General features: G+C 49.7%; 1 protein-coding gene across 1 annotated transcript; it reads right to left on the bottom strand.

The window, feature by feature from the left end:
- Nucleotides 1-550: 550 nt before the first annotated feature.
- On the bottom strand, nt 551-1,198 carry PPP1R2C (PPP1R2 family member C; the record flags this gene model as incomplete). Its single annotated transcript, XM_080653224.1, has 1 exon — nt 551-1,198. The coding sequence occupies one exon, from the start codon at nt 1,196-1,198 to the stop codon at nt 551-553; it is 648 nt and encodes a 215-aa protein (XP_080509350.1).
- Nucleotides 1,199-22,371: the final 21,173 nt, after the last annotated feature.

Genomic DNA, 22,371 nt, shown 5'->3' with positions numbered 1-22,371 from the left:
TAACAAAACCTTCTCTATAAAGGCTAATCTATAATAATAAAAGCATAATATGCTAATTAGACCAGATGTCCTTCCGGCCGTCCTTCCGGCCATCCTTCCAAATGGCCTTCTGGATGAAGCCAGGGCTGAGAGGGAAGCCCAGGTCCTGGGTGCCAGAGGGAAACTGGTGCCAGCAGCCGGGGGAAGGAAGGGCTACTCTTGCAGGAATTTTGTGCATTGGGCCCCTAGTACATCCATAAGTGAATATAAATTAGTCCCCCTTTAAACCTTTAACACATACAAAGCTATATAATACACACATTAATCAAGTTTTATAAAAGTAATGTGGTTTTGGACGGATATCGCAATCTTTATTAAAAAAAATTCCAGACACAAGCATATTAAGCAGGCATTTCCCACTTTATTGATTACATTCTAAGTTTGCTATTTAATTATCACAGTACAAGTTAACTGCTAGCATTTCATTACTGGAAGCACAGTTCTATGTAACTAGAAGCAGTCTATTGTCCTAAGAGGGCGTGACAACCGTTGCATGATGGCCAGCGGTTTTCTACAGGTAGCTTGCTGGAGTCTGCAGCTCTTCACTTGCAGGACCATCACCCTCTGCTTCTCCTGCAGCAGTCTTCTCTTCACTGGCAACAGGTGGGTTTTCTTCGTCTTCATCGTCGATTTCCAAATATTGCAGTTCTTTGGCAATTAGTTCTCTGCCTAACTTGATGTTCAGTCCTTCGGTGTAATGCAGCTTCCGTCTCAACTCGAACTGCCGCTGTCTTTCGATTTTGTCCAGGAATATTTTGCTGCTGTGGGCCTCCTTGCCCTCCAGCTCCCCTAGGCGACAGTTCGGCTCGGTGGCATCAGCAGCGGCTAATTTCCCTAAGATGTGGCCGGTGGTGCCTCTGGCCTGGTCCTTGCTCTCGAACTCCCGCGCCAAGTCCTCGCAGCCATCTTGGATCCTGACGTGGGGCGTGCTGGGCTCGTTGATGTTCTTCAAATCATAGTCTCTGTAGGCGGCCCGGCAGGTGGCACGGATGTTCGACTCGTCCCATTTCTTCGACTTCCTTGCCTGTAGTTGGTTGAGTCCGCGGGACTGCTGGGCGGGGGCCACGACCGAGGAAGCCGACGCAGCAGACGCAGCCGAGGAGCCTTTGTTTTTCAGGATCCCCTTGATGGGCCTCTGGGAACCACTGGAAGCAGACATGTTGGGCTGGGCGAGCGAAGGGGTACTTGCCGAAAGGTGGGCCGCGGCAGCTTCCAGGAGCGCTTCCAGCTGACACTGAAGCGGGGTTTGTTTGGGCCAGGTCTCCAGGGCACCGGCCACCTCACTGCGCCTGCGTCACAAAGGGCACTGCCACGGCCCGCTGCTGCCGGCATCGCCCTGCGACGCACGCCGACGTCACTGTCCCGCGGCCCACGCCGACGTCACTGTCCCGCGGCCCACGCCCAGGTTACCGCCCCGCGGCCCACGCCGGCGTCACTGCCCCGCGGCCCACGCCCACGTTACCGCCCCGCAGCCCACGCCGACGTCACTGCCCCGCAGCCCATGCCCATGTTACCGCCCCGCGGCCCACGCTGACGTCAATGTCCCGCGGCCCACGGTGACTTTACTAACCCCGCAGCCCATGCCGACGTCACTGTCCCGCTGCCCACGCCCACGTCACTGCCCCGCGGCCCACTCCGGCGTCACTGCCCCGCGGCCCACGCCCACGTTACCGCCCCGCGGCCCACGCTGACGTCACTGTCCCGCGGCCCATGCCGACGTTACTGCCCCGCGGCCCATGCCGATGTCACCGTCCCACTGCCCATGCCCACGTCACTGTCCTGCGGCCCACGCCCACGTTACCAGCCCGCAGCCCACGCCGACATTACCACCCCACGACCCATGCAGACTTTACTGCCCCGAGGCCCATGCAGACGTTACTACCCAGCGACCCATGGCAACGTCACCGCCCCGCGACCCATGAGGACTCGTCCGCTTTTTGTTCTTTTTTAAGGGAGTAAGATAGGAAGTATTCATGAGTTGCACAAGAAATAGGGCGACATTGTCTTGCGAATTTCTATATACACTGCATGGGGAGGCTATGCAAAATGGATTTCTCAGTGTGGGTCACTGTCAAAAATGTCACAGCCAATACTTAGTTGGAAAAATTGGTGGTATTGGAACTAGAAGGCAGTTAACTTCTCCTTCTCCCTCCTGTTGCCATCCATACCTTCCTTTCTTCCCATCCCCCGCCCCCCACACACAACCCCTTGACCCTTCTCCTGCTCTGCCTGCCTTTTACTGAATGGCCCCAGTGTCCAGACACACTGGCTGGGGATCTGGGTGCTTTCATATTGTTCACTCTCCAATCCAGCCCTCAGGTATTGACATAAATGTTTCAAGAAACTCTCCAATTTTGTCTCTTCTACCACTACCTTGCTTCAAGTCTCCATCATCTCTTGTGGGGACTACAGCCACAACCTTTGAACTTCTCCTCATATAATCCCTTCTTCTGACAACTGAGCGCTGCCAAAGAGAAATCTGAAGGGGCATTCCAGACTGTTGGGAAGAAACTAGAACAACTCTCTGGGACAGGAAGGAAGGTGGCTGATCCTGGAACAGAAAGTCCAGAACAGAAAGTTGGAGGCAGAGTGGGGAGAATGGCGGGGAGGGAGGCCTCCAACAGATAAGGGATCAGCTTTCTGGCCTCTTCTGGATTTTCATCTCTATGTTGAAGAAAACAGGCAGCCAGTAAACACATTAAAAGAGAGATGTGACAAGATTGGATGGGTGTTTTTAAAAGACCACTCTGGCTGCAGAGTGGATAAGAAGTTGGATGGCAGCACTCATAGAGGTTATAATTATATCATCTGTGTACATTAGATGGTAAACTCTAAGAGATACAGGAAGGTGTCTCTTTTGTATATCTTTATCTCCAGGTTCGTACCTTCACAACCTGATGCTGGACCTGGCACATAGTAGGTATTACAAAAATATTTATTAAATGAACAATTAATGATAGAAGAGAAGGAACTGGAAGAATGAGAAGTGCTACTGGAGAAAAACGGAGCTCCAGAGCCTTCACAGTTAGTTACAATTTATCCAGTCAGTCACCTGGGACGAACAGCTCACATGTGGAATGTGGGGGCTGTTACAAGGAGTGACTTTGGAACATTTTGTCCTTCTCCGACCTCATATTTCACAAGGACATTCTTCTAAAGAACAAAAAGGAAATTAAGATCCAGTTTCACGTTTCCCCCTCCAGGTAGTATTCACAAGACTCTTGCTCCTTCTGATAACATTTTGCTTCCTCTTTGCCGGGGCTGACCCGCAGCCCCTGAAGGACAGATGAACAGGTTACTCAGACACAGTTGGACTGTGAAAGAGAGGGCTCGGGGGCCCCTGGCTTCTAGTGGCCAGGGCAGCCTCTATGGCCCGCCTCGTTAGGCCTTTACTGGAATTTTCATCTTTAGATACAATCAGCAGGGTGAGTAGTCTTGCGAGGACACACGTGTTTACATTGTCTCTAGGCAAGGGCATCCAGGGATTAAGCGTAAGGATTCCAGTCAACACCCGGCCGGGGGTCTGCACGTGCACAGGCTGGTTTGGAAAGGTCAAGGAATAATCAGGGGCACCACCACCTTCGACACTCCCCTAAGTCGCCCCTAAGTCGGAATTCCGATAAACAGGGCAGGCGGCCTTCCACACACTTCCCTTTTCTCAGAATGTCCTCCTGACAACTTTCCAACCAAGTCTCTTGTGCTCCCCAGCACCTCTTCTCTCCCTCAAGGTCTTTTTGCACTTTAGAACACAAAAGCAAAACCGTGAAAGAACCCTAAAACTTTTACAAGGGTCTTAAGCACCTTCGGTTCAAGTTGTCCTGTATTGTCCAAAGTCCTACTAATTTCAGGAACTGCAATCACTTTAAAACTGTGTTATTCACCTCAGAAAAAGAATTTCCTAATACCATATTCTTTGAGAAAAGCTGTATTGTGTGGTGAGGGCTTTCAAGGATTCAAAAGCTGATATTCAAGGCTATAAGCAAAACCTCCGGTATGTGAGGGAAATAAAAACAACCTTCATTATTCTGAAATACTCCAGGCCACCCTCTACAAAGACTAACTGAAAGGCAGTGCAGACCGGCACAAACGCAATTTGTCTCTCTGGCTGGTAGGCATAGTGGGCCTGTGCATGCTTAGCTGCAAACAGGATGTTAATGGACACGCTGGTTCCAGTGCATTGGGATTTTGCTTTTGTGTGTATATAACACCCACCCCTACACACTGTGATCTGAATATACAAGCTGTTCAATATATAATCAGTCAGTGATCCAGTAATTCTGGAGTATGCTGAAACTTATTATTCAGCAGCACAATAGCAGGAGCAGTGTGATTCTGATCTATTGCCTGGGCTATAAATAAAGCCATTTAAAGAATGAAATCACCAAGCACTACAGATTTCAGGTGAATGTAACTTAAAAATAATCCCTTTTCACCCACCATTTGCTAATTACCTGCTTAATGAAAGTTGCCCTAAGAAAAAAACACACCAAATTTTGAGTTCTTGTCATCACACTAAAAATTCTTAATTTAGTCAACATTACTACAAGCCTCAAAGTTAGAAATGATCATCAGTCTTTCTAATATTCCTCTTTACATGGTTCACTTATTATTACCCTAGGACAAGGGCAGAGCAGATACGTCTGAGGTTCCATCATGGACACACAGTCCCCCAGGGCTGACTGAAGTTTTCCCAGTCAATGACACTTTATATTAAAGTAGATACAGGCCTAGAAACTCTTTATTTCAACAAGTGTTTAGTGGCCATCCGCTACATTTCCAGTTGTCTTCAATGAGTTAATATTTGGCAACTCCATCTAAATATGCATATTGTCCTATCACTACAGTTTTATTTTTTTAAATATATATTTTATTGATTTTTTACAGAGAGGAAGGAAGAGGGATAGAGAGTTAGAAACATCGATGAGAGAGAAACATCGATCAGATGCCTCCTGCACACCTCCCACTGGGTATGTGCCCGCAACTAAGGTACATGCCCCTGACCGGAATCGAACCTGGGGCCCTTCAGTCCGCAGGCCGATGCTCTATCCGCTGAGCCAAACTGGTCAGGGCCACAGTTTTAAAATACATTAAAAACATCACTGTTGCCCAGCTGCATGACTCAGTGGTTGAGCGTTGACCTATGAACCATGAGGTTGAGGTTCAATCCCCGGTCAGGGTACATACCTGAGTTGCAAGTTTGATCCCCAGTGTGGGGCGTGCAGCAGGCAGCCGATCCATGATTCTCTCTCATCATGGATGTTTCTCTCTCTCTCTCCCTCTCCCTTCCCTTCTGAAATCAACAAAAGTATATTTTTAAAAACCACTGTTATTTAAAATATCATGTGAATTCCCTGCTGTTTGCACAGGATCAGAGTATTTTGCAGAGCACTGCTTATTAATCACTGCAGTAGATCACTCAGCGGCATCTTTTCTTCCAGTGAGAATCGCCTCCCTTCTCTGGAGATATTCTCCAAATGCCATAAATGCAGGAGTTTATGCAAAAGGAGAACCAAACCAGGAACAGGAAATACTCCACCTAAGGCAGGAACACCTAAGAAATCAAGAGTTACCACAAACAAGGGAGATAGCCCAGACGTCCCACTGGGTGCTATTAGTGAGAGAGAAGTAGAACGCTGAGAAGGCACTGGGCTATTTTAAGACTAATTGCGCTGCCCGAAGTGGGGATTAATAGTAGCTCACCCATGTAGTATCTAAAGTCACGCATCCATTCATCCAAGAATTGTCCACAGTGCTTAGGGAATTATGCTAGATCCCGTGTGGTTCAAATTGGAGCTAGGAAGCAGTGGAGTTTGTCTGCCTGAGTGACGGTGGTCACTCCAGCATTCTCACTGCCCGGCATCACAGCGGTGGCTCCTGAGGCATCACAGGGACCTGAGGAGGGAGGCCAATTTGAAAAGCGCTGCAGGAGAGAGTCATTGTCAAAGGCATGAGTGTTTGGTTATCACAAGTGTCTCTTTTCTTAGTGGTCACTTGTTTTGAGAATGGGGATAGAGAGGTTTTCTACTGTAGTGATTCAGACAAGCACGTTCATTGAGAACAGGTCACAAAAGGAGACAGGCTATCAATGAGAATTTCTGATGTTACATAGTAAACATCAACTTGCCACACTCTAAGGCAGGGGTGGGCAAACTTTTTGACCCGAGGGCCACCATGGGTTCTTTAACTGGACCGGAGGGCCGGAACAAAAGCATGGATGGAGTGTTTGTGTGAACTAATATAAATTCAAAGTAAAGGAGCGGAGGGGAGAGCAAGAGAACCGGATAGAACAGCCGGATCCGGCCCGCGGGCCGTAGTTTGCCCACGGCTGCTCTAAGGGGATCATCTACTTCTGGAACATGAACTGAAGAAAATGGGATGAATGGGAATGACGGCTAGAAGTTATGCAAAAAGCAATGTCAAAGACATCAGAAAACAGGCCTAGCAGGGATTAGCTGAAGAGTTTGTAGTAGAAAGTGTTCTTTCTGCTCCCTAAACACCATGATGTTTCATGGTTAGGAAAATGAAAGGATATTGTTCATTTTTTTTTTTTTTGCTCTGGACCCTACTTGCTCAGGGAAAGAGCTGTTAATAAAATAGAACATGCAGCATGCTCTTATCATCTATTTTTGTATGTAAATATTATAAGGTTGGATTCCAGAAAGTATTATTTTGGCTTGGGTGGAAATCCTGAAAGTCATCATTTCCAAGCTCCTCATTGCTTAGGCCAGTGGTCGGCAAACTCATCAGTCCACAGAGCCAAATATCAACAGGACAACGATTGAAATTTCTTTGGAGAGCCACATTTTTTAAGCTTAAACTTCTTCTAACGCCGCTTCTTCAACATAGACTCGCCCAGGCCGTGGTATTTTATGGAAGAGCCACACTCAAGGGGCCAAAGAGCCGCATGTGGCTCGCGAGCCGCGGTTTGCCGACCACTGGCTTAGCTGGTCAGACTAAGGACCAGAAAGGTATGGCCGCTTTCCAGGGACAGTCAGCACTGAAAATCCAGGACCTCTGGCACTGCTATAGCAAGTGCACTTTCCTATTTGCTGCACGACCCTTCTAGAAGTGGTGGGAGTCAGAGGTCCCAGGATGTGTCTCATATTCAAATCAGTCATCCACACAAATTTAGATAAAATTCCCTCCTCATTTCTGCCTCTTTGGCCTGCACTATTCTCTATTTGCACAAGCACTTTTAGAGAAGAATCTTGTGTTCTCTGAATAGCAAGTTCAAATATGAGGCGCAAGGTCAGCGTGAGGCACAAGGGGAAAAAGTTTTGGGGGCAAAGAGTCAATAAGCCACTTGACCAGTTTTTCTAGTTCTGGCTGAACCATAGTCAAATTAGAAAAGCAATAATGTGATCCAGGGCAGCAAAATTCAATTTTGCCAACAACACTGAGGTTCCTTGAGGCAGCTTTTTAAAGATGACATTATAGACAGGATTATTTCCCATGTGTACAAATATGGCTGGGGAGAAAAACACACACACAGAGATATAAGGTGATGTGTGATGTCTTCTATCCTAGAAACAAATTTTGTTGTTATTATATATCTATACTTTTGAAAGTGCATTATAAAAACAGCAAGAAAGTATAATAGAAAAAGAAATGAAACACTGCAAGTCTTTTTTATGATGTTTCACACACAAAAAAGAAAAATAACTCACAGAATCGTCAGATTTCTTAAAAGATGCAGTAAATATATTGTTAGCATCCCCATGACTCACTAACAAGATGTTGTCTGCAGGGAGGCGGGGCAGGAAAACTGTCACCAAATTCCAGTCAATGATCTATAGTATTTGTGACTACCACATGCAGAGTGTCAGCTGGCAATTTATTCTGGCTGATGTAACCCGACAGAATCTTCTTCCTTTCTAACAACCAGTCCAGTAAGTAAGGTTAACACATTTCAGCTCTAATGAACAGAAGTAAACCTAGCTGTGGAATGCGGTTCTATCTTAGTCATGCCTATGTGTTGGTTGTGTTTAAACAGAGCCAGCAAAACAGCTCATGGCAGGCACTCAGACACTGGGACAGAAAGGAGGGAGTCCCGGACAGCAGAAGAGTGGTTGTCACACTTCAATGTGCCTCAGAACCCCCTGGAGGCTTGTTAAACTACAGAGAACCAAGCCCCTGACCCGTGCTTCTGGTTCTGTGGGACTGGGGCAGACACAATCTGAAAATTTGCATTTCTAGCAAGTTTCTAGGTGATGCTGTTGTTATTGGTCCACAGGCCATACTGAGAACCACTGGAGTAGAACAGGGTTCCTTTCCCATCTGGCAGGTGACTCAGACAAATCCAGGTCCACATCTGGACACAGCACTCTCTACTCTGTGGAAAGCCAAGTAGGCAAAAAGAGTGTACCTCGGAGGGAGAGAATTTATTCTGCCAGAAGAGGCCAGGAAATGTTTGTATAATGGGTATTTTTCAAACTAGACACAAAGTGAGAAAGGCCCAGATGATGCTGAAGATGGCTTATGGATGATGAGGACAAATAGTCTTGGGATTGATCTGTAATTTGCTATAGCGGTAGGATGGCTACTCCTTTTATAACTATACTAGAGGCTCGGTGCACGGAATTCATGCATTTGGGGGGGGGTTCCCTCAGACCAGCCTGCACCCACTCCAATCAGGGACCCCTCAGGGGTGTCCGACCGCCGGTTTAGGCCTGATCCCACAGGATCTCACAATCTGGGACTACTGGCTCCTAACCAATCACCTGCCTGCCTGCCTGATTGCCCCTAACCCCTCTGCCTGCCTGCCTGATTGCCCCTAACCTCTCTGCCTGCCTGCCTGATCTCCCTTAACTGCCTCTACCTGTCTGCCTGATTGCCCTTAACCCAGCCTTGGGCAAACTACGGCCCGCGGGCCGGATCCGGCTGTTCTATCCAGTTCTCTTGCTCTCCCCTCCGCTCCTTTACTTTGAATTTATATTAGTTTACACAAACATTCCATCTATGTTTTTGTTCCGGCCCTCCGGTCCAGTTTAAGAACCCATTGTGGCCCTCGATTCAAAAAGTTTGCCCACCCCCGCCTTAACCTCTCTGCCTGCCTGCATGATCACCCCTAACTGCCTCTTCCTAACTGCTGGATCGCCCCTAACTGCCCTCCCCTGCCGGCCTGATCTCACCCCCAACTGCCTGTGTCTGCCTGATCACCCCTAACTGCCTTCCCTTGATGGCCTGATCTCACCCCCAACTGCCCTCCCCTACCAGCCTGGTGGTCTCCAACTACCCTCCCCTGCCAGCCTAATCTTGCCCCCAATGGCACGCCCCTGCCAATCTGATCTCACCCCTAACTGCCCTTTGCTGCTGGCCTGATTGCCCCTAACTGCCTCTGCCTGCCTGATCACCCCCAATTGCCCTCCTTTGACAGCCAATTTGGTTCTGATTGGTCAGTTTCTATGCTAGTCAGCGTCAAAAGCTTCGCCTCCTAGGCAGCCATTTGCTCCTTACATTCACCCAGATTTGGTTCAAATTGGTCAGTTTCTATGCCAGTCAGTGTCTCTGGGCCTATCAACGGGGCCTGATCAGAAAGGCAGGGCTGATCAGCAGCCCTGGTGGGGGCCTGGAGAGAAATGGAGGCATGGCTGTTGGTCAGGCTGGGAGAGAAAGAGAGGCAAGTGCTGATCAATGGCTGCCACAGAGGCTATGGACCAGACCTTGCGTCTCTCTCTGCAGGCCTCTCTCTGGGCCTGATCCACAGCCCCCTAGGCAGTCAGTGCTGGACAGGGTGCCAGCAGTAGCCCCAGTCAGTGCTGGGTCGCCATGGCAACACAGCACTGACTTCTGGTCTGGTCGAGACTTCGGTTGTAACGGTCGTTACAACCTGGCTCTTTATTATATAGACTAGTGGCCTGGTGCACAAAATTCGTGCACGGAGGGGGGGTGTCCCTCAGCCCGGCCTGCACCCTCTCCAATCTGGGACCCCTCCTACTGCCAGTTTACAGGGATTGGGCCTAAAGTGGCAATCAGACATCCCTCTCGCAATCCGGGACTGCTGGCTCCTAAATGCTCACCTGCCTGCCTACCTGATTGCCCCTAACCACTCTGCCTGCTGGCCTGCTTGCCCCAAATGTGCCCCCTGGCCAGCCTGATCACCCCAAACTGCCCCCCGTGCCAGTGTGCTTGCACCCAACTGCCCCCCTACTGGCCTGTTCACTCCAAACTGCCTCCCCTGCTGTCCTGATCATGCATAACTGACCCCCACTGATGGCCTGATCACACCCAACTGGCACACCTACTGGTCTGCTCACCCCCAACTGCCCCCCCACAGGCCTGATCACCCACAACTGCTGTCCTATCCTGGCATGATAACCAACAACTGCCCTCTCCTCTTGGCCCCTAACCACCTCTAACTCGGCCCTGCCACCATGGACTTGTCCAGAAAAACTTATGGAAGATCTCCTGGAAGGTCTCCCAGTCTAATTAGCATGTTACCCTTTTATTAGTATAGATAGAGGCCTGGTGCACGGGGGGGGGGGGGGGGGGCAGCTGGTTTGCCCTGAAGGGGTCCCGGATCAGGGTGGGGGTTCTCCTGGGGGGTGGGGTGGCCTGGGCGAGGGGCCTGTGGTGGTTTGCAGGCTGGCCATGCCCCCATGAGATGAGGGTCCCTGCTGGGAGGGCATGGCCAGCCAGGGTGAGAGGCTGAGGGCTATTTCCAAGCTGGACACACCCCCTTCAGGGTGAGGGTTCCCGCTGGGATGCCTGTCCAGCCTGGATGAGGGGCTGATGGCTGTTTGCAGGCTGGCCATGACCCCAGTGGGGATTCTTACTCCATGGGGGTGTGGCCAGCCTGGGTGAGGGGCTGAGGGTTGTTTTCAGGCTGGCAATACCCCTTCAGGGAGGGGGTCCCCACTGGGGTATCTGGCCAGCCTGGGTAAGGAGCTGATGGCTGTTTGCAGGCTGGCCAAACCCCCCAGCGGGGACCCTCACCCTATTGGGGTGTGGCCAGCCTGAAAACGGCCTTCAGCCCCTTACTCAGGCTGGCCACGCCCCCATGGAGTAAGAGTCCCCGCTTGGGTGCCTGGCCAGTCTGGGTGAAGGGCTGATGGCTGTTTGCAAGCTGGCCATGCCCCCAGCGGGGACTCTTACTCCATTGGGGCGTGGCCAGCCTGGGTAAGGGGCTAAAGGCCGTTTTCAGGCTGGCCACATACCCTTCAGGGTGGGGGGTCCCCCTGCGGTGCCTGGCCAGCCTGGGTGAGGGGCTGAGGGCTGTTTTCAAACTGGCCACACCCCATTCAGGGTGGGGGTGCCCATTGGGGTGCCTGGCCAGCCTGGGTGAGGGGCTGATGGCTGTTTGCAGGCTGGCCAAGCCCCCCAGTGGGGACCCTCACCCCATGGCAGCATGGCCAGCCTGGGTGAGGGACTGAGGGCTGTTTCAGACTGGCCATGCCCCTGGCAACCCAGGTCCCCCAGTCCCTCCTTGAGCGGAGGCCAGGGTGGGCTGGAAGCCTGGGTTGCCCTGACCCAGGTCCCCAACCCCTTCTTGAGTGGAGGCCAGGGCCAGCAGGAAGCTTGGCTTCCTCCATTGCCAGGGGCAACCCAGGCTTCCTGCTCCCTCCAGCTCTGTGGCCACTGCTATCTTTGTTGGGTTAATTTGCATACTTGCTCCTGATTGGCTGGTGGGCGTAGCGGAGGGATGGTTAATTTGCATGCTTCTCTTTTATTAGTGTAGATACTAGAGGCCAGGTGCATGAAATTCATGGAAAAGGGGGTGTCCCTCAGCCTGGCCTGCACCCTCTCACAGTCCAGGAGCCCTCCAAGGATGTCCGACTGATGGCTTAGGCCTGCTCCCTGGGGAGTGGGCCTAAGCCATCAGTCGGACATCCTTAGTGCTATCATGGAGGCAGGAGAGGCTCTCGCCACTGCCACTGTGCTCGCCAGCCATAAGCCCAGCTTCTGGCAGAATGGGGCTCCCCCTATGGGAGTGCAAAGACCACCAGGGGCAGCTCCTGCATTGAGTGTCTATCCACTGGTGGTCAGTACACATCAAAGCAGAATAACCGGTCGTTCCGCTGTTTGGTTGATTTGCATATTAGCTTTTTATTATATAGGATATGGAGGGGCCCATTACCCTTTGTTTTATTAAACGTTCACATTGACTACTTGAGATGATTGAACATCTACACTAATAAAAGAGAAACATGCAAATTGACCATCTCTCCACTACACCCACCAGCCAATCAGGAGCAAATATGCAAATTAACACAACAAGTAGGTGGAGGACATGGAGCTGGAGCGAGCAGTATGCTTGGGTTGCCCCCTTCAATGGAGAAATCCAAGCTTCCCACCCTCCCTGGCCTCTGCTCAAGGAGTGGCTGGGGGGCCTGGGTCGTCGAGGGCAAACCAGGCTTCCAGCCGACCCTGGTCTTGCTCAAGGAGTGGCTGGGGGCCTGGGTCCCTGGGGGGGTGGGCGTGGACAGCCTGAAAACAGCCCTCAGCCCCTCACCCAGGCTGGCAATGCCTTCATGGGTTGAGGGTCCCCACTGGGGGCCATGGCCAGCCTGCTAACAGCCATCAGCCCCTCACCCAGGCTCTCCAGGCACCCCAGTGGAACCCCCACCCTGAAGGGGGTTTGGCCAGCTTGAAAACAGCCCTTAGCCCCTCACTCAGGCTGGCCATTGCCCCCAGTGGGGACCCTCACCCCATGGGGGCGTGGCTTGCCTGCAAACCACCACGTTCCAAGGGAACCTCCACCCTGATCTGGGATACCCTTCAGTGCAAGCAAGCCAGCCGCCCCCCCCCCTCCCCCCCGTGCACCAGGCCTCTATCTATACTAATAAAAGGGTAATATGCTAATTAGACTGGGAGACCTTCCAGGAGATCTTCCACAAGTTCTTCTGGACAAGTCCATGGTGGCGGGGCCAAGGTAGAGGTGGTTAGAGGCCAAAAGGAGAGGGCAGTTGTTGGTTATCATGCCAGGATAGGACAGCAGTTGTGGGTGATCAGGCCTGTGGGGGAGCAGTTGGGGGTGAGCAGACCAGTAGGTGTGCCAGTTGGGTGTGATCAGGCCATCTGTGGGGGTCAGTTATGCATGATCAGGACAGCAGGGGAGGCAGTTTGGAGTGAGCAGGCCAGTAGGGGGGCAGTTGGGTGCAAGTACACTGGCATGGGGGGCAGTTGGGGGTGATCAGGCTGGCCAGGGGGCACATTTGGAGGCAAGCAGGCCAGCAGGCAGAGTGGTTAGGGGCAATCAGGTAGGCAGGCAGGTGAGCAGTTAGGAGCCAGCAGTCCCGGATTGTGAGAGGGATGTCCAACTGCTGTTTTAGGCCTGATTCCTGTAAACCAGCAGCAGGACATCCTTCAAGGGGTCCCAGATTGGAGAGGGTGCAGGCCGGGCTGAGGGACACCCCCCCCTCCGTGCACGAATTTTGTGCACCGGGCCACTAGTCTATATACACTGAGTGGCCAGATTATTATGATCTCTGAACGCATAATAATCTGGCCACTCAGTGTGTGTGTGTGTTTGTGTGTGTGTGTGTGTGTGTGTGTGTGTGTGTGTGTGTATTAGAGGCCCGGTGCATGAATTCGTGTATGGGTGGGGTCTGGCCATCCTAGCCAGGGGGAGGGGGTATGGGCGGTTGGCCAGCCTGCCTGCTGTTCGAACTCCTGGCCGAGGGGACAATTTGCATATTAGCCTTTTATTATATAGGATAGACACGGAGTGGGCAGATTATTATGTGTTCAGAGATTATAATAATCTGGCCACTCAGTGTATATAAAAGGCTATGGGACCATCACATCCGAAACAACTGAACGGACGACCGAATAGGCTGTTTGGAGCGGGGGGGGGGGGGGGGGTTAGTGAGGGATGACACTGGCAGGGGGTTAGTGAGGGATGACCAAACGACTGAGCAGCAGGCTGTGTGGGGTTACCAGGCCAGCAGGGGGGGTAGTTGGGTGTGACCAGGCCAGCAGTGGGGTTAGTGTGGGGTGACCAAATGACTGAGAAGCACACTGCGTGGAGTGACCAGGCCGGCAGGGGGTTAATGAGGGGTTACCAAACGACTGAGCAGCAGGCTGCATGGGGCTACCAGGCCTGCAGGGGTGGCATTTGGGGGCGACCAGACTGGCAGGGGGGCAGTGAGGGGCAACCAGGCTGGCAGAGGGAGGCAGTGAGGAGTGACCCGGCTGGCGGAGGGGGCAGTTGGGGGCCATCACGCTGGCAGGGGGTGCAGTAAGGGGCAAACAGGTTAGTGGGGGGGCACTAAGGGGCGACCAGGCCACTGGGGGGCATTTGGGGGTGACCAGGCTGGTGGGGGGGCAGTTAGGGGTGATCAGTCAGGCAGGGGAGGGTAGTTGGGGCTGACCAGGCCAGCAGGGGAGGGCAGTTGCGGGCAACCAGGCTGGCAGGGGAGGGCCATTGGAGGTTACCAGGCCAGCAGGGGAAGGCAGTTTTGGGGCATTAGGCAGGCAGACAGGTGAGTGGTTAGGAGCCAGTGGTTCTGGATTGTGAGAGGGTGCAGGGCGGGCTGAGGGACACCCCCCTGTACATGAAGTTCGTACACCGGGCCTCTAGTATATTAAATGAGATAGTGGGTTGATGTTACTTTTGGCATCTGGTAGTGGTTGCAGGTCATATTCTTTTGGACAGTGCAACTTTCTTGGCACCCCCTGAAATGTCATCTCACAGATAATCCCCGGTAGGTAAGGCTTGCCACATGTGTCCAAACATGCTTCATCTGACAGCCAACCTCACTAGATGTAAAGTACCTCACATGTAGAGATCATGTTTTCAATGTCCTCTATGCCCCCTTTAGTTCCTAGTGCACACAGTAGGGTTTGGTAAGTGCTCTCATTAGTAAATGTCAAGGATCAATACAGGCACATACATTAGACAGTCACTGCTTAGGGCCATTCCAGCTGATGGCTGCTTAACTCTAATAGAAAATCCTCCTTCAGTGGATGGTCATAACTCATCAAAGAGATTAGCCTCCATCCCATGGTAAAATGGTCACTTTAGATAACTGTGTTCAAAATTATATATTTCACCATCAGGTTTTTTTGAGAAATACGTACTTAAAAAAGACAAAAGGGAATATTGCTTCATGGCTCAGGCAATATATCTCTGTCTTTATTGTTTGTTTAGCTCTTATTATGGTCAGTTGTGCCCTGAATTATTCCATTTCTCATTTCTCCATACCATTATACTTTCAAATATTTCAGAAATAAAGCACCCTTTTTTTCATTTTTCTTTTTCATGGAAAAGTATTGAGTATGACAGGACCTGGCATCACCTAATGAGAAATAACTCTTGGGCCACTTATGACATTTATTAAGATGATGTTTTCCCTTCTGAGATGCATGGGCTCTAAAACAAAACAGTGAAGGACCAAAGAGAAGACAAGAGCCAAAGAAAAATAGAGGAATCAGGTTTATGAATTTAGGCTTAGGCCAGTAACATTTACAAAGGCATCTTGAAAATTTCCTTTAGAGAAAAACAAACACAAGCAAAGAGACACCAGGGAAGTGGGATTCAATATATCATGAGATTTATTACTTTTTAGTGGCTTCTTTCATTAGTAACCTAATAGTCTCACAAAGAGAAAAGTTCCTCACATTGTCTATTCATCAAGGAACCTATAGTAGAGAAAGGCATTTCTAGGTGTGTGTATTTTATAATATATTTTTATTGATTTTAGAGAGGAAGGGGAAGGGAGAAAGAGATAGAAACATCAATGATGAGAGAAAATTCATTAATCAGCTGCCCCCTGCACGCCCCACACTGGGAATGGAGCCTGCAACCTAGGCATGTGCCCTTGACTGGAATTGAACCCAGGACTCTTCAGACCAGAGGCAGATGTTCTATCCACTGAGCAAAACCAGCTAGGGCTCTAGGTGGTTTTCTAATTCAAGATGAAAATAATTAGTATTACAAACATTTACAATTGATCCTTGAACTGTATGGGTCCATTATACTAGTATATGAATTGTTTTCAAGAAATACTGTAAACAAATGTCCTCTTCCTTATGATTTTCTTAATAACATTTCTTTTCTCTAGCTTACTTTATTGTAAGAATACAGTATATAATACACATAATGTACAAAACATGTTCATCAACTGTTTATGTTATTCGTAGGTCAACAATAGGTTATCAGTAGTTAAGTTTTTGGGAGTCGAAATTTATAGGTGGATTTCCAACTGCATGGGGGATGGTTCAACATTGCTGCAAAATTAATATTGGGTATCGCACTGCAGACTTGAAGTAATGTATTAGAAAACGACCATGAAGTACTGAATACTTACAAATACCATTTTTCTTTTTTGTCGACATAATGAAAAGTTTCAAAGCAGTCTTGTCTTTCAAATTATAGTACCATTTTGTTTTTATGGTTTAATTTCCCAGTAGATCTTTGATATGTGCCAACAGTCATGGGGATGAGGATGGGTATGAAGATGAATCACAAACTCAAAACTGTCACAACTGAAGCTTGGATTCCTGAAAGTTAGAGCAGATGCCTGAGTTATGAATTACAATTTTGTGTGGAAACAATCTGTCAGTAACTTAATGCTGAGTAGCAGCTGTTCTCCAGAAAATAGCTTATCTCCTTTGGTAGCATGGCTATGCTTGAAGTATGAAAGTCATCTGAAATTTTGGAGGAATGGAAGCAGAGATATAGGATTAGTTAGTTTATGTTGCAGGTGCTGACATCATATCTGACCCTGTCATTTTTACCTAGATTCCCACAATCACTAAGTTGGAAGGAACTCAACATTTATCTAGGCCAGTGCTTCTCAAACTTTACTGTGCTTGTGAATCATCTGGGGATATTGTAATAATGCAGATTTTGATTCAGCATGTCTGGAGAACGGTCCTGAGATTCTGCAGGTCTAACACGCTCGCACGTAAACCAGTGCTGCTGGTCTGTAAAGCATCTTTTGAGTACCAAGAACTAAGACCAGTTTTCTTTGTTGTTGTTGTTGTGTTTTTGTTTTTACCTATAGTTTTAAGACATTCTATTTTTTTATAATTATGTCACAGGTGATATATATAGACTAGAGGCCCGATGCATGAAGATTCATGCAAGAATAGGCCTTCCTTCCCCTGGCTGAATGCACCGACTTCTCTCTGGCACCCAGGACCCAGGCTGCTTCACTCCAGTTGCCACCAGGCAGCCGAGACCTGAGCTGCTTCATGCTTCACTCCGGCAGCCACCACCACCCACCCGGGGCGTGCTCTGAGCTGCACCATGGCCTCTTGGAGCACACCCCCACCCCTGCTATGTGTCCGCTGGGGCTGGGGGCAGCACGCAGTCCCCTCCCGCCCATCTGCGTGTGAAGCTCCTCCTGAGCCAGTCATGATGCAGCCTCCTCCTGAGCTGGTCGTGACGTCTTAAGGTGTCCTGGCTAATTTGCATATTACCTCTTTATATAGATAGATAGATAGATAGATAGATAGATAGATAGATAGATAGATAGATGATAGATAGATAGATAATTGACTTCAGAGAGAGGAAGGGAGAGAGAGAAAAAAACATCAGTGATGAGAGAGAATCATGGATCAGCTATCTCCTGCATACCGCACAATGGGGATTGAGCCCACAACCCAGGCATGTGCCCTGACTATGAATCCAACTGTGACTTCCTGGTTCGTAGGTCAATGCTCAAACACTGAGAAACACCAGCAGGGCATGTCACAGATTATTTTTTTAACCAATGCTAGGTAAATCACCAAGGATGTTTTACACTGTAACTATATAAGCAGTTATATCTATTGCATATTTCTATCTCTATTTCTGCCTCTAATTATGTCTATATTTATGAGAGTAATTTTAGGTTATCCCCATAACATTACTCGTCTTGACATTCAGCTTTTGACATGCTATCATTGTGGAAGAGAAAAAGGTAGATTCCTGCCAGGGAATTACACATAGACTTGGTTATACCTTTGGAAATAGAGACCAGGAGCCGGACTTCTATCTATATAAGTCAGCTCCTGGCTTGGGAAGCTCACCTTCCCTTTCCACTGAAGACTGTGTATCCCCTGCTAGAACTGAAACATCAAAGACTTCTTGCTGGAGCAGAGCAGAGCAGACCAGTGCAGAGCAGAGTGGACCAGTCAGGAGCAGGTGGAACAGACCAGAGCAGAGCTGTGTAGCTAGAGAGCCACCTTACCCCAGGACTGCCTTGCAGCAGTCTGTTACACAGCTATGCTGCTTCACAACGGAGCAGTAATACTATTGAGCTGCTCCACAGCTATGCTGTATCACAATTGAGCTGTTTGCACCAAATAAAGTTGCCTTCTTCACCACACCCCAATTGGGGAATTCCTGCTGGCATTGAATTGGAACTAATGACCATTAGTTGACATGTCTGTGTCTAAATTTTGTTTAATGGCTGGTCACATAACAAAATTGTTCTTCTTGATCCTAGTAATGTGATAAAATAAATATGCATTTTATTTTCCTTTTTAATGCACTAAGATTACCTTAAGAAAATTAGTCAAGTTAAAATAAATCTATAGAACACTATATAATTGATTAAATTATACCATGTGATTTATTGATATTCTCTTCTCTCATAAAGAATTATATACTAGAGGCCTGGTGCACGAAATTCGTGTATGTGGGGGGGAAATGTGTCCCTCAGCCCAGCCCGCACCCTCTCCAATCTGGGACATCCCTCTCACAATCCAGGACTGCTGGCTTCCAACCGCTCGCCTGCCTGGCTGCCTGATTGCCCCTAACCACTTCTGCCTGCCTGCCTAATCACTCCCTAACCACTCCCCTGCCAGCCTGATTGATGTCTAACTGCTCCCCTGCCAGCCCGATTGCCCCTAATTGCCCTCCCCTGCCAGCCTAGTCACCCCTAACTGCCCTCCCCTGCAGGCCTGGTCCCTCCCAACTGTTCTCCCCTGCAGGCCTGGTCCCCCCCCCCCACAACTGCTCTCCCTTGCCAGCCTGGTCACCCCCAACTGCCATCCCTTGCAGGCCTGGTCCCTCCCAACTGCCCTCCCTTGCTGGCCATCTTGTGGCAGCCATCTTGTGTCCACATGGGGGCAGGATCTTTGACCACATGGGGCAGCCATCTTGTGTGTTGGAGTGATGGTCAATCTGCATATTACTCTTTTATTAGATAGGATATGTGTGAGTATGTGTATATTTGTGTGTGTGTGCTTATATAAAGGCTTTTGCTCCAAGTTCTTTCTAAACTTCAGAAAGCATGTATTCAATCATTGAACAAATATCTATCCCAGGATCTAGGGGTCATGTATAGAGATGGCAATACAATTAAGGTGTTAGGGCAGGGTGAATGAAATACCAATATAATGTGAACCTTCATCTTTAGCACAATAGTATGCCTTAGGATGCTGGGACAAAACTGTTATAGCCACTCAGTAATTATCATGCTCAATTTCCAAGTAAGGGAAATCTGGATATTCATTTTGTGGATCAGAAGAAAATGAAGCTTGGGCATATCTTTTACTGTGCTGATAACCCTTAAATGCACCCTTCCATGGTCTTTGGCTTCATCTGGAGTAAAAAATCAAGTCAGGTGGTTTACAGATGATCTAGGACATTTAGAATTTTGAAGTTGTTATGCAAAGACAAGAACAAAGACTCCTTGCTTCAAAGCAGTTAGTTTTAAAGATTCACTCAAGCTTTGAACTTGTTTGTATGCAATTCTACACCTTTCAAGATGCAAATCATTTTGCCAGATAAGCCAGAAGAGATCTGTTGAAAAAATACTGTAAACTTTGGCAGTTTAATAAAAGGCCTATTTTCAAACCATTGCCTTATGCAGCATGGGTCACATCAGGTGATCTCATTTTGATGCTTCTTGGAGTTAATGAAGGGGCAATGAGTTGTGACAAATGGTTTTCCAATCTAATAAAGTAAACACAGTAAGGATAGAAAAGTCCAGATTATATCCTCATTTCTGTAACTTAGAATCTTTCTTTGCCAAGCTAAACAAATTACTTAACCACTCTGAACCTTGGTGTTCCTGTGTATAAACAGAATAAATGCTAATATCTTCCTGACAGAGTTGTATAAAGGTTCAACTAAGATAATGTGTGAAATATTAGCTCAATGCCTGGCATGCAATAAATGCTCAATAAGGTTAAATAGTATTATTACTAACTAGAGGCCCGGTGCATGGATTCATGCACTGGTGGGGTCTCTTAGCCTGATATGTGGGGATCAGACTGAAACTGGTTCTCCAACATCCCCTGAGGGGTCCCGGATTGTGAAAGGGCATAGGCCAGGCCGAGGACCCCACGGGTGCATGATTAGGGCTGGGGAGGGACCGTAGGACGGATCCAGGGCCTGTCTGGCCTATCTCATTCAGTTGATATGGTCCGGACACCAGCAGCAAGCTAACCTACTAGTCAGAACATCTGCCCTAGGTAGTCAGTGTGCATCATAGTGACTAGTTGAAAGGTTGAATGGTCGGACAGAGCATATTAGGCTTTAATATATATACTAGAGGCCCGGTGCATGAAATTTGTGCATGGGGGTGTCCCTCAGCCCAGCCTGCACCCTCTCCAATCTGGGACCCCTCAAGGGATGTCCGACTGCCCATTTAGGCCCAATCCCACCGGGCCTAAATGGGCAGTCGGACATCCCTCTCACAATCCAGGACTGCTTGCTCCCAACTGCTCGCCTGCCTGCCTTCCTGATTGCCCCTAACCACTTCTGCCTGCCAGCCTGACCACCCCCTAACCACTCCTCTGCCAGCCTGATTGATGCCTAACTGCTCCCCTTCCAGCCTGTTTGCCCCTAACTGCCCTCCCCTGCAGGCCTGGTACCCCCCAACTGCCCTTCCCTGCAGGCCCAGTTGCCCCCAACTTCCCTCCTCTGCCGGCCTGGTCACCCTTAACTGCCCTCCCCTGCAGGCTTGATCGCCCCCTACTGCCCTCCCTTGCAGGCCTGGTCCCTCCCAACTGCCCTCCCCTGCTGGCCATCTTGTGGTGGCCATCTTGTGTCCACATGGGGGCAGGATCTTTGACCACATGGGGGCAGCCATCTTGTGTGTTGGAGTGATGGTCAGTCTGAATATTACTCTTTTATTAGATAGGATAGAGGCCTGGTGCATGGGTGGGGGCCAGCTGGTTTGCCCTGAAGGGTGTCCCGGATCAGGGTGGGGGTTCCCTTGGGGCATAGGGCGGCCTGGGTGAGGGGCCTGTGGTGGTTTGCAGGCCAGCCATGCTGCCTGGCGACCCAAGTGGAGGCCCTGGTATCTGGGGTTTATTTATCTTCTATAATTGAAACTTTGTAGCCTTAAGTGAAGGCCAAGGCAGGCCAGGGCTGCAGAAGCTTGGCTTCCTCCATCACCAGGGGCAACCCTAGCCTCCTGCTCTCTCCAGCTCCATGGCTGCTGTCATTTTTGCTGGGATTTATTTATCTTCTATCATTGAAACTTTGTAGCCTGGAGTGGAAGCCTGGGCCGGCCAGGGAAGGCAGAAAGCTTGGCTTCCTCCATCGCCGGGGAAACCCAAGCCTCCCTCCTACTCTCTCCCTGGCCGCATCCATCTTGGTTGGGTTAATTTGCATACTAGCTCCTGATTGGCTGGTGGGTGTGGCTTGTGGGTATAATGGAGTGATGGTTAATTTGCATATTACTCTTTTATTTGATAGGATAGACTAGTGGCCCAGTGAATGAAATTCGTGCACAGGCGGGGGTTCCCTCAGCCCAGCCTGCACCCTCTCCAATCGGGGACCCTTTGGGGGATGTCCAGATGCCAGTTTAGGCCCAATCCCAGGGACATCCCTCTCACAATCTGGGACTGCTGGCTCCTAATCTCTCACCTGCCTGCCTGCCTGATCGCCCCTAACTGCCTCTGCCTGCCTGCCTGATCACCCCTAACTGCCTGACCACCCCTAACTGCCTTCCCCTGCAGGCCTGATCTCACCCCCAACTTCCCTCCCCTGCCGGCCAATTTGGTTCTCATTGGTCAGTTTCTATGGCAGTCAGCATCAAAAGCTCCACCTCCTACGCAGCCATTGGCTCCTCACAGTTCACCCAGATTTTGTTCTTATAGGTCATTTTCTATGCCAGTCAGTGTTTCCAGGCCTATCTCTGGGCCTCATCAGAGAGGCTGGGCTGATCAGTAGCCCCCACAGAGGCCCGGGCAGAAACAGAGGTGCAGCTGCTGGTGAAGCCCAGAGATAAAGAGAGAGGCAATAGCTGATCAAGATGGAGGCTGTGGATCAGACCCTGGCTCTAATCTTTGGGCCTCTCTCCGGGCCTGAGCCACAGCCCCCTTGGTAGTCAGTGCTGTGTTGCCGTGCCTGCACCGGTGGCAGTCAGTGCTGGGTCGCCACAACAACCCAGCACTGATTTCAGGACCGACTTGTGGTGTTTGGTCGAGTCTTCAGTCAGTCAT

Source organism: Plecotus auritus (assembly GCF_963455305.1).
Source record: "Plecotus auritus genome assembly, chromosome: X".
Classification (NCBI taxonomy): domain Eukaryota; kingdom Metazoa; phylum Chordata; class Mammalia; order Chiroptera; family Vespertilionidae; genus Plecotus; species Plecotus auritus.
Note: the sequence above shows the minus strand (reverse complement) of the source record. Positions and strands in the feature narration are given on the sequence as shown.